Source organism: Triticum aestivum, chromosome 2A (genome assembly GCF_018294505.1).
Source record: "Triticum aestivum cultivar Chinese Spring chromosome 2A, IWGSC CS RefSeq v2.1, whole genome shotgun sequence".
NCBI classification, from domain to species: Eukaryota; Viridiplantae; Streptophyta; class Magnoliopsida; order Poales; family Poaceae; genus Triticum; species Triticum aestivum.
In genome coordinates this window covers 767,572,756-767,583,349 of record NC_057797.1, presented here as the reverse complement: position 1 = coordinate 767,583,349, position 10,594 = coordinate 767,572,756, and the positions used below count along the sequence as shown (strand labels likewise).

Here is a 10,594-nt window from a genome sequence, read left to right as displayed (position 1 = left end):
GGGGGGGGTGTCTATAAAACTTGAAACACATTGCACACAGGGTGCCGCGGCAAAAAAAAAAAATCTGGACCAAAGTTTGAAGGGTGAGCATAGGAGCACATCGGCAGCAATGTTCATCTCAGGAATCTACATTCTGAGCTGGGAGTTATTTCAGACTCAAGAGTGATCAAGGTATTAATTGTACCTGTGGAAATTGGCAAATATGCAATAGCAGTGCAGCACAGCTCAGTTCCCCAATTTTCAGTGCCTCCCATTTCTGTCATAACTGTTACTCTGTGTTGCAAGCTGAAACTAAGAATTTCAAGCTGCAAGGCTGTTAACTGTGTATAATTTTTCTCCTAAATGACCAATAAATAAATCAAATGCACATTCTGAAACTAAACATTCAGACGGGAGTGACAATTCCAAACGGATCCATCAGAGTACAAGGACCTTCTCATCCCTTCCGCACCAGGTGCTCGGCGTCACCGAGCTCCACCTCCCCGGGGCTCACTGTCACTCCCTCGCCACCTTCCCCGCCGCCGAAGAGCAGCTCGATCTCTTCCAGCGTCTTGCCTTTCGTCTCCGGGACGAACCTGTGCACGAACACGACCGACAACGCCGAGATGGCCGCGAACGCCGAGAACGCGCCGGCGACGGTCATGGCGCGGGAGACGGACAGGAACGACATGGCCACGGTGCCGCTCGTAACCCGGTTCACCGCCGCGCCGAGCGCCGCCGCCTGCGACCGCAGCCGCAGAGGGAAGATCTCCGAGCTCGTCACCCAGCACACCGGCCCGATCCCCACCGAGAAGAAGGCCACGTCGCCGCACACCGCCACGACGGCGACGGCCACGCCGAGGGCCTTGGGCACCGCCCCGTGCGCGAGCAGCCAGAGCGTCGATGCCAGAATGACCAGGCAGACGGTCATGCCGACCGTGCTCACGTACAGCAGCGGCTTCCGGCCGACGCGGTCGATGAGCACGATGGCCAGCGCGATGAACGCCGTCTTGAAGAACCCGACGGCGACCGTGGCGAGGAGGAGCTGGCTCTCGGTGGTCACCCCGGCGTCCCGGAAGATGGTGGGGCTGTAGTACACCAGCGCGTCGATGCCGGTGATCTGCTGGAAGCACTGGATGCCCAGGCCGGTGACCAGCATCCGGCGGATCGTCGGCGAGGGCCTCGACAGCTCCCGCCACACCGTCTCGCCGGAGTTTGCCGCGCTGGCCGCGGCCGCCTCGATCTCCGCGAGCCTCTCGTCGGCCTCCTCCTCGCCGTCGGTGACCCTGAGAAGCACCTCACGCGCCTCGGCGGCCCTGCCCTGCACCACCAGCCACCTGGGCGACTCCGGGATGACGAGGAGCGCGAAGACGATGGACACGGACGGGACTATGCCGACGGCGAGCATGACGCGCCAGCCGAGGTGGTCGGGCAGGCCCGAGAAGGCGTAGTTGGAGATGTAGCCGAGGAGGATGCCGAGGTTGATGAAGATCTCCGGGAAGGAGGTGAAGGAGCCCCGGGACGCGGCGGGGGAGATCTCGGCGATGTAGACGGGCGCGATCATGACGCCGAAGCCGATGCCGATGCCGGCCAGCAGCCTGCCGGCCATGAGCACGCGGAAGGACGGCGCGAGCGTCATGACGAGGGCCCCGGCCTGGAATACGGCGGCGGCGAGGCCGATGGTGCGCTTGCGGCCGAGGGCGTCGGCGGTCCGGCCCCCGGCGAGGCTGCCGAGGAGGGAGACGAAGCTGAGGCAGCCGACGAGCACCTCCTGCTGCACCTCGGTGATGTGGAGGTCCCTCTGGATGAACAAAATGCACCCACTCATTACTCCCACATCTGACAGAGATCAAGAAGAAGCAACAGTTCTAATCAAGTCAACGAAGCAATTAACTTGCAACAAGTCAACGCGATTCATTCGCCAAGAAGTGATCACGATCGCCAAGAACTCATGTGGAACGACAATGGAATCTGCATCGCCGGTGCGACCGAGGAGACGGCTAGCTAGCTGCCGGAGATGTGGATCGGTTGTGGCGGCGGTGAGGTGGCGTACCGTAGCCGAGGAGCACGGAGTTGAGGGAGGCGAAGACGGAGCAGGCGAAGACATATCTCGTGCTGCTCCGGCGCCGCCCGGCACGGACGCCTTCCTCCTCGTGCTCCGGCGGGGGGCCGAGCGCGACGTCGTCCATGCGCACGTACTTGTTCTGCCGGCCGAAGAATCCCGGCAGGCTGGGCATGCCGCCGCTGGGCGCCGCCGACTCTGCGCCCGCAGCCCCATGCTCTGCTTTCTCCCTCCCACAACGGCAAGCCGGAGAAACCTCCAACGGCAGCGTGGATGGGGCGCTGGATCTGACGAAGGAAGAAGAAACGGAGAAGGAGCACGAGGGCAGCCTTGTCACTTTTGTCGTATACTTTTCCCGGCACGCACGCGATTTGGTCGCCGTTCAACACGAAGGCGTCGCCTCGTCGGGACACGGGGTGGGAGCAGCATTTTTCAAAGGGGACATTTTCACTTAAGCCCTTTGACTACCCTACATGATTTCCATCGCTCTGCAGCTTTTATTCCAACATACACATTGCCAGGATTGAAGTGCCCAAATTTAAAATTTTCCTTGGGCCGCAGATATCTACTGCTTTGATTTAGTTTGTCTCAAAAAAAATTGTGGCTGATTTAGTACTACTTGAATTTAATGTAGGTTAAACGAGATAACAATTAGATTTTGGGACATTTTAGATTTTGCCACTAAGCATTTCACGGCTCCGGGCTCGACAAACTAGAGAAGGGTAACCAGTGAAAGGTTGTGAAAAAATTCCTTTGAACATTCAGTTATTTGGGGAAGTAAATAAAACTACAGAATTAGTTGTGTGGTGTATGTTTGGTAGATACTTCTCACACAATTCTTATTTTACATCTATATTATAGGTCAAAACATTTCATATCTGTTCCTCGGGTCGATGGTTTCAAATATGTTTACAATCTTTTTGATACTTCTCAAAACAACGCAATCAACTACCACAAACACTGGAACTGGACTTTTAGCAAGAACTATCACTTGAAGTTAAAAGTATCAGTATAATTACACTAACACAATGGACTGTCTACAATAAACTCTCACTATGCAGTAAAGGATATGATCCGTAAACTGCTGTCCTCGATCATAGGAAGCTTTTGTAATACAATCTATATCGACAAGATGGTACTTCTCAATAACAAATGCTAAATTTTCTGGAGCATGTTTACGTATGTGTAACTCGAGAGCCTAACAAACAATCTTCTGAACCTGCAAAAAAAAAGCATTGGTTTTCTTGAATTAATATAAGGCATGCCCTACAGAAACTAACAGCATTGAAACTTTTTAATTGGTCATTAGAGCTTCTGTTGAAAATAAACTTTTGGCAAACTTCAGACTATGAATTTGACCTCTACCATTCTGTTGAAGTGCAAGTTTTTACAACAGAAAATGAGATGATGTGTCAAATTACAAAAAAAGAAACTGATTCTACTTACCAAACCCACTGACTTCTGTGTGCAGCCATTGCCTCAAAGGTTCTGGATGGGCTACAGTTAACTAGACAATACATCAGTTGCTTCGAACTTGAGGAGATAAAAGATGACAACCAAATGTCAACTGCACCACTGTATTTGCGAAACATATTCAGGCTTACCTACATTTCCAAATAAACCACACCAATCATGTTAGCTCCTGCTAATTTTATTGAAGAATGAGAGGTTGTGAACCGTTCATACAAACGACAGAAAAAAAAAACACATCAAACTGACTGGCATTGTTCAAAAACCGTTCATAAGAACAAAACTATTATTTATTCCTTATGTCATATGTTATTCAATTGGAAATTGTCCAGCATGAAACCAATAACATAGTGAAACTAACTCAGATAAGGACACTCAACCAATATATCAGTTTGATGTGTTTTGTTAGGGGTGTGTGTGTGTGGGGGGGGGGGGTGTCTATAAAACTTGAAACACATTGCACACAGGGTGCCGCGGCAAAAAAAAAAATCTGGACCAAAGTTTGAAGGTGAGCATAGGAGCACATCGGCAGCAATGTTCATCTCAGGAATCTACATTCTGAGCTGGGAGTTATTTCAGACTCAAGAGTGATCAAGGTATTAATTGTACCTGTGGAAATTGGCAAATATGCAATAGCAGTGCAGCACAGCTCAGTTCCCCAATTTTCAGTGCCTCCCATTTCTGTCATAACTGTTACTCTGTGTTTGCAAGCTGAACTAAGAATTTCAAGCTGCAAGGCTGTTAACTGTGTATAATTTTTCTCCTAAATGACCAATAAATAAATCAAATGCACATTCTGAAACTAAACATTCAGACGGGAGTGACAATTCCAAACGGATCCATCAGAGTACAAGGACCTTCTCATCCCTTCCGCACCAGGTGCTCGGCGTCACCGAGCTCCACCTCCCCGGGGCTCACTGTCACTCCCTCGCCACCTTCCCCGCCGCCGAAGAGCAGCTCGATCTCTTCCAGCGTCTTGCCTTTCGTCTCCGGGACGAACCTGTGCACGAACACGACCGACAACGCCGAGATGGCCGCGAACGCCGAGAACGCGCCGGCGACGGTCATGGCGCGGGAGACGGACAGGAACGACATGGCCACGGTGCCGCTCGTAACCCGGTTCACCGCCGCGCCGAGCGCCGCCGCCTGCGACCGCAGCCGCAGAGGGAAGATCTCCGAGCTCGTCACCCCAGCACACCGGCCCGATCCCCACCGAGAAGAAGGCCACGTCGCCGCACACCGCCACGACGGCGACGGCCACGCCGAGGGCCTTGGGCACCGCCCCGTGCGCGAGCAGCCAGAGCGTCGATGCCAGAATGACCAGGCAGACGGTCATGCCGACCGTGCTCACGTACAGCAGCGGCTTCCGGCCGACGCGGTCGATGAGCACGATGGCCAGCGCGATGAACGCCGTCTTGAAGAACCCGACGGCGACCGTGGCGAGGAGGAGCTGGCTCTCGGTGGTCACCCCGGCGTCCCGGAAGATGGTGGGGCTGTAGTACACCAGCGCGTCGATGCCGGTGATCTGCTGGAAGCACTGGATGCCCAGGCCGGTGACCAGCATCCGGCGGATCGTCGGCGAGGGCCTCGACAGCTCCCGCCACACCGTCTCGCCGGAGTTTGCCGCGCTGGCCGCGGCCGCCTCGATCTCCGCGAGCCTCTCGTCGGCCTCCTCCTCGCCGTCGGTGACCCTGAGAAGCACCTCACGCGCCTCGGCGGCCCTGCCCTGCACCACCAGCCACCTGGGCGACTCCGGGATGACGAGGAGCGCGAAGACGATGGACACGGACGGGACTATGCCGACGGCGAGCATGACGCGCCAGCCGAGGTGGTCGGGCAGGCCCGAGAAGGCGTAGTTGGAGATGTAGCCGAGGAGGATGCCGAGGTTGATGAAGATCTCCGGGAAGGAGGTGAAGGAGCCCCGGGACGCGGCGGGGGAGATCTCGGCGATGTAGACGGGCGCGATCATGACGCCGAAGCCGATGCCGATGCCGGCCAGCAGCCTGCCGGCCATGAGCACGCGGAAGGACGGCGCGAGCGTCATGACGAGGGCCCCGGCCTGGAATACGGCGGCGGCGAGGCCGATGGTGCGCTTGCGGCCGAGGGCGTCGGCGGTCCGGCCCCCGGCGAGGCTGCCGAGGAGGGAGACGAAGCTGAGGCAGCCGACGAGCACCTCCTGCTGCACCTCGGTGATGTGGAGGTCCCTCTGGATGAACAAAATGCACCCACTCATTACTCCCACATCTGACAGAGATCAAGAAGAAGCAACAGTTCTAATCAAGTCAACGAAGCAATTAACTTGCAACAAGTCAACGCGATTCATTCGCCAAGAAGTGATCACGATCGCCAAGAAACTCATGTGGAACGACAATGGAATCTGCATCGCCGGTGCGACCGAGGAGACGGCTAGCTAGCTGCCGGAGATGTGGATCGGTTGTGGCGGCGGTGAGGTGGCGTACCGTAGCCGAGGAGCACGGAGTTGAGGGAGGCGAAGACGGAGCAGGCGAAGACATATCTCGTGCTGCTCCGGCGCCGCCCGGCACGGACGCCTTCCTCCTCGTGCTCCGGCGGGGGGCCGAGCGCGACGTCGTCCATGCGCACGTACTTGTTCTGCCGGCCGAAGAATCCCGGCAGGCTGGGCATGCCGCCGCTGGGCGCCGCCGACTCTGCGCCCCGCAGCCCCATGCTCTGCTTTCTCCCTCCCACAACGGCAAGCCGGAGAAACCTCCAACGGCAGCGTGGATGGGGCGCTGGATCTGACGAAGGAAGAAGAAACGGAGAAGGAGCACGAGGGCAGCCTTGTCACTTTTGTCGTATACTTTTCCCGGCACGCACGCGATTTGGTCGCCGTTCAACACGAAGGCGTCGCCTCGTCGGGACACGGGGTGGGAGCAGCATTTTTCAAAGGGGACATTTTCACTTAAGCCCTTTGACTACCCTACATGATTTCCATCGCTCTGCAGCTTTTATTCCAACATACACATTGCCAGGATTGAAGTGCCCAAATTTAAAATTTTCCTTGGGCCGCAGATATCTACTGCTTTGATTTAGTTTGTCTCAAAAAAAAATTGTGGCTGATTTAGTACTACTTGAATTTAATGTAGGTTAAACGAGATAACAATTAGATTTTGGGACATTTTAGATTTTGCCACTAAGCATTTCACGGCTCCGGGCTCGACAAACTAGAGAAGGGTAACCAGTGAAAGGTTGTGAAAAAATTCCTTTGAACATTCAGTTATTTGGGGAAGTAAATAAAACTACAGAATTAGTTGTGTGGTGTATGTTTGGTAGATACTTCTCACACAATTCTTATTTTACATCTATATTATAGGTCAAAACATTTCATATCTGTTCCTCGGGTCGATGGTTTCAAATATGTTTACAATCTTTTTGATACTTCTCAAAACACGCAATCAACTACCACAAACACTGGAACTGGACTTTTAGCAAGAACTATCACTTGAAGTTAAAAGTATCAGTATAATTACACTAACACAATGGACTGTCTACAATAAACTCTCACTATGCAGTAAAGGATATGATCCGTAAACTGCTGTCCTCGATCATAGGAAGCTTTTGTAATACAATCTATATCGACAAGATGGTACTTCTCAATAACAAATGCTAAATTTTCTGGAGCATGTTTACGTATGTGTAACTCGAGAGCCTAACAAACAATCTTCTGAACCTGCAAAAAAAAAGCATTGGTTTTCTTGAATTAATATAAGGCATGCCCTACAGAAACTAACAGCATTGAAACTTTTTAATTGGTCATTAGAGCTTCTGTTGAAAATAAACTTTTGGCAAACTTCAGACTATGAATTTGACCTCTACCATTCTGTTGAAGTGTAAGTTTTTACAACAGAAAATGAGATGATGTGTCAAATTACAAAAAAAGAAACTGATTCTACTTACCAAACCCACTGACTTCTGTGTGCAGCCATTGCCTCAAAGGTTCTGGATGAGCTACAGTTAACTAGACAATACATCAGTTGCTTCGAACTTGAGGAGATAAAAGATGACAACCAAATGTCAACTGCACCACTGTATTTGCGAAACATATTCAGGCTTACCTACATTTCCAAATAAACCAACACCAATCATGTTAGCTCCTGCTAATTTTATTGAAGAATGAGAGGTTGTGAACCGTTCATACAAACGACAGAAAAAAAAACACATCAAACTGACTGGCATTGTTCAAAAACCGTTCATAAGAACAAAACTATTATTTATTCCTTATGTCATATGTTATTCAATTGGAAATTGTCCAGCATGAAACCAATAACATAGTGAAACTAACTCAGATAAGGACACTCAACCAATATATCAGTTTGATGTGTTTTGTTAGGGGTGTGTGTGTGTGGGGGGGGGGGTGTCTATAAAACTTGAAACACATTGCACACAGGGTGCCGCGGCAAAAAAAAAATCTGGACCAAAGTTTGAAGGGTGAGCATAGGAGCACATCGGCAGCAATGTTCATCTCAGGAATCTACATTCTGAGCTGGGAGTTATTTCAGACTCAAGAGTGATCAAGGTATTAATTGTACCTGTGGAAATTGGCAAATATGCAATAGCAGTGCAGCACAGCTCAGTTCCCCAATTTTCAGTGCCTCCCATTTCTGTCATAACTGTTACTCTGTGTTGCAAGCTGAAACTAAGAATTTCAAGCTGCAAGGCTGTTAACTGTGTATAATTTTTCTCCTAAATGACCAATAAATAAATCAAATGCACATTCTGAAACTAAACATTCAGACGGGAGTGACAATTCCAAACGGATCCATCAGAGTACAAGGACCTTCTCATCCCTTCCGCACCAGGTGCTCGGCGTCACCGAGCTCCACCTCCCCGGGGCTCACTGTCACTCCCTCGCCACCTTCCCCGCCGCCGAAGAGCAGCTCGATCTCTTCCAGCGTCTTGCCTTTCGTCTCCGGGACGAACCTGTGCACGAACACGACCGACAACGCCGAGATGGCCGCGAACGCCGAGAACGCGCCGGCGACGGTCATGGCGCGGGAGACGGACAGGAACGACATGGCCACGGTGCCGCTCGTAACCCGGTTCACCGCCGCGCCGAGCGCCGCCGCCTGCGACCGCAGCCGCAGAGGGAAGATCTCCGAGCTCGTCACCCAGCACACCGGCCCGATCCCCACCGAGAAGAAGGCCACGTCGCCGCACACCGCCACGACGGCGACGGCCACGCCGAGGGCCTTGGGCACCGCCCCGTGCGCGAGCAGCCAGAGCGTCGATGCCAGAATGACCAGGCAGACGGTCATGCCGACCGTGCTCACGTACAGCAGCGGCTTCCGGCCGACGCGGTCGATGAGCACGATGGCCAGCGCGATGAACGCCGTCTTGAAGAACCCGACGGCGACCGTGGCGAGGAGGAGCTGGCTCTCGGTGGTCACCCCGGCGTCCCGGAAGATGGTGGGGCTGTAGTACACCAGCGCGTCGATGCCGGTGATCTGCTGGAAGCACTGGATGCCCAGGCCGGTGACCAGCATCCGGCGGATCGTCGGCGAGGGCCTCGACAGCTCCCGCCACACCGTCTCGCCGGAGTTTGCCGCGCTGGCCGCGGCCGCCTCGATCTCCGCGAGCCTCTCGTCGGCCTCCTCCTCGCCGTCGGTGACCCTGAGAAGCACCTCACGCGCCTCGGCGGCCCTGCCCTGCACCACCAGCCACCTGGGCGACTCCGGGATGACGAGGAGCGCGAAGACGATGGACACGGACGGGACTATGCCGACGGCGAGCATGACGCGCCAGCCGAGGTGGTCGGGCAGGCCCGAGAAGGCGTAGTTGGAGATGTAGCCGAGGAGGATGCCGAGGTTGATGAAGATCTCCGGGAAGGAGGTGAAGGAGCCCCGGGACGCGGCGGGGGAGATCTCGGCGATGTAGACGGGCGCGATCATGACGCCGAAGCCGATGCCGATGCCGGCCAGCAGCCTGCCGGCCATGAGCACGCGGAAGGACGGCGCGAGCGTCATGACGAGGGCCCCGGCCTGGAATACGGCGGCGGCGAGGCCGATGGTGCGCTTGCGGCCGAGGGCGTCGGCGGTCCGGCCCCCGGCGAGGCTGCCGAGGAGGGAGACGAAGCTGAGGCAGCCGACGAGCACCTCCTGCTGCACCTCGGTGATGTGGAGGTCCCTCTGGATGAACAAAATGCACCCACTCATTACTCCCACATCTGACAGAGATCAAGAAGAAGCAACAGTTCTAATCAAGTCAACGAAGCAATTAACTTGCAACAAGTCAACGCGATTCATTCGCCAAGAAGTGATCACGATCGCCAAGAAACTCATGTGGAACGACAATGGAATCTGCATCGCCGGTGCGACCGAGGAGACGGCTAGCTAGCTGCCGGAGATGTGGATCGGTTGTGGCGGCGGTGAGGTGGCGTACCGTAGCCGAGGAGCACGGAGTTGAGGGAGGCGAAGACGGAGCAGGCGAAGACATATCTCGTGCTGCTCCGGCGCCGCCCGGCACGGACGCCTTCCTCCTCGTGCTCCGGCGGGGGGCCGAGCGCGACGTCGTCCATGCGCACGTACTTGTTCTGCCGGCCGAAGAATCCCGGCAGGCTGGGCATGCCGCCGCTGGGCGCCGCCGACTCTGCGCCCCGCAGCCCCATGCTCTGCTTTCTCCCTCCCACAACGGCAAGCCGGAGAAACCTCCAACGGCAGCGTGGATGGGGCGCTGGATCTGACGAAGGAAGAAGAAACGGAGAAGGAGCACGAGGGCAGCCTTGTCACTTTTGTCGTATACTTTTCCCGGCACGCACGCGATTTGGTCGCCGTTCAACACGAAGGCGTCGCCTCGTCGGGACACGGGGTGGGAGCAGCATTTTTCAAAGGGGACATTTTCACTTAAGCCCTTTGACTACCCTACATGATTTCCATCGCTCTGCAGCTTTTATTCCAACATACACATTGCCAGGATTGAAGTGCCCAAATTTAAAATTTTCCTTGGGCCGCAGATATCTACTGCTTTGATTTAGTTTGTCTCAAAAAAAAATTGTGGCTGATTTAGTACTACTTGAATTTAATGTAGGTTAAACGAGATAACAATTAGATTTTGGGACATTTTAGATTT

General features: G+C 54.2%; 2 protein-coding genes, 1 long non-coding RNA gene and 1 pseudogene across 7 annotated transcripts; all 4 read right to left on the bottom strand.

Annotated features, from left to right (window-relative positions):
* Positions 1-229: 229 nt before the first annotated feature.
* LOC123191065 (probable polyol transporter 4) lies at positions 230-2,240 on the bottom strand. 2 transcript variants are annotated; one of them, XM_044603826.1, is made up of 2 exons: positions 2,033-2,240; positions 230-1,818 (listed from the first exon to the last, which is right to left on the bottom strand). In XM_044603826.1, exons 1-2 carry the CDS (start codon positions 2,214-2,216, stop codon positions 437-439), a joined length of 1,566 nt encoding a protein of 521 aa, XP_044459761.1. In that variant the 5' UTR covers positions 2,217-2,240; the 3' UTR covers positions 230-436. The 2 variants fall into 2 exon arrangements, with proteins under 2 accessions (XP_044459761.1, XP_044459762.1); XM_044603827.1 differs by having other exon boundaries at positions 230-1,780.
* A 750-nt stretch (positions 2,241-2,990) lies between these two features.
* LOC123191064 (uncharacterized) lies at positions 2,991-4,214 on the bottom strand. The gene is made up of 3 exons (XR_006496669.1): positions 4,121-4,214; positions 3,488-3,645; positions 2,991-3,260 (listed from the first exon to the last, which is right to left on the bottom strand). It is a non-coding gene; the product is annotated as an uncharacterized lncRNA (long non-coding RNA).
* Positions 4,215-4,252: 38 nt separating this feature from the next.
* Positions 4,253-6,641, bottom strand: LOC123191062 (probable polyol transporter 4; annotated as a pseudogene).
* A 217-nt stretch (positions 6,642-6,858) lies between these two features.
* On the bottom strand, positions 6,859-10,578 carry LOC123191060 (probable polyol transporter 4). Of its 4 annotated transcripts, none has more exons than XM_044603818.1 (4): positions 9,908-10,578; positions 8,059-9,692; positions 7,427-7,584; positions 6,859-7,199 (listed from the first exon to the last, which is right to left on the bottom strand). In XM_044603818.1, exons 1-2 carry the CDS (start codon positions 10,131-10,133, stop codon positions 8,311-8,313), a joined length of 1,608 nt encoding a protein of 535 aa, XP_044459753.1. In that variant the 5' UTR covers positions 10,134-10,578; the 3' UTR covers positions 6,859-7,199; positions 7,427-7,584; positions 8,059-8,310. The 4 variants fall into 4 exon arrangements, with proteins under 4 accessions (XP_044459753.1, XP_044459754.1, XP_044459752.1 ...); XM_044603819.1 differs by having other exon boundaries at positions 7,427-7,487; XM_044603817.1 differs by having other exon boundaries at positions 7,427-9,692.
* Between the last annotated feature and the right edge of the window lie 16 nt (positions 10,579-10,594).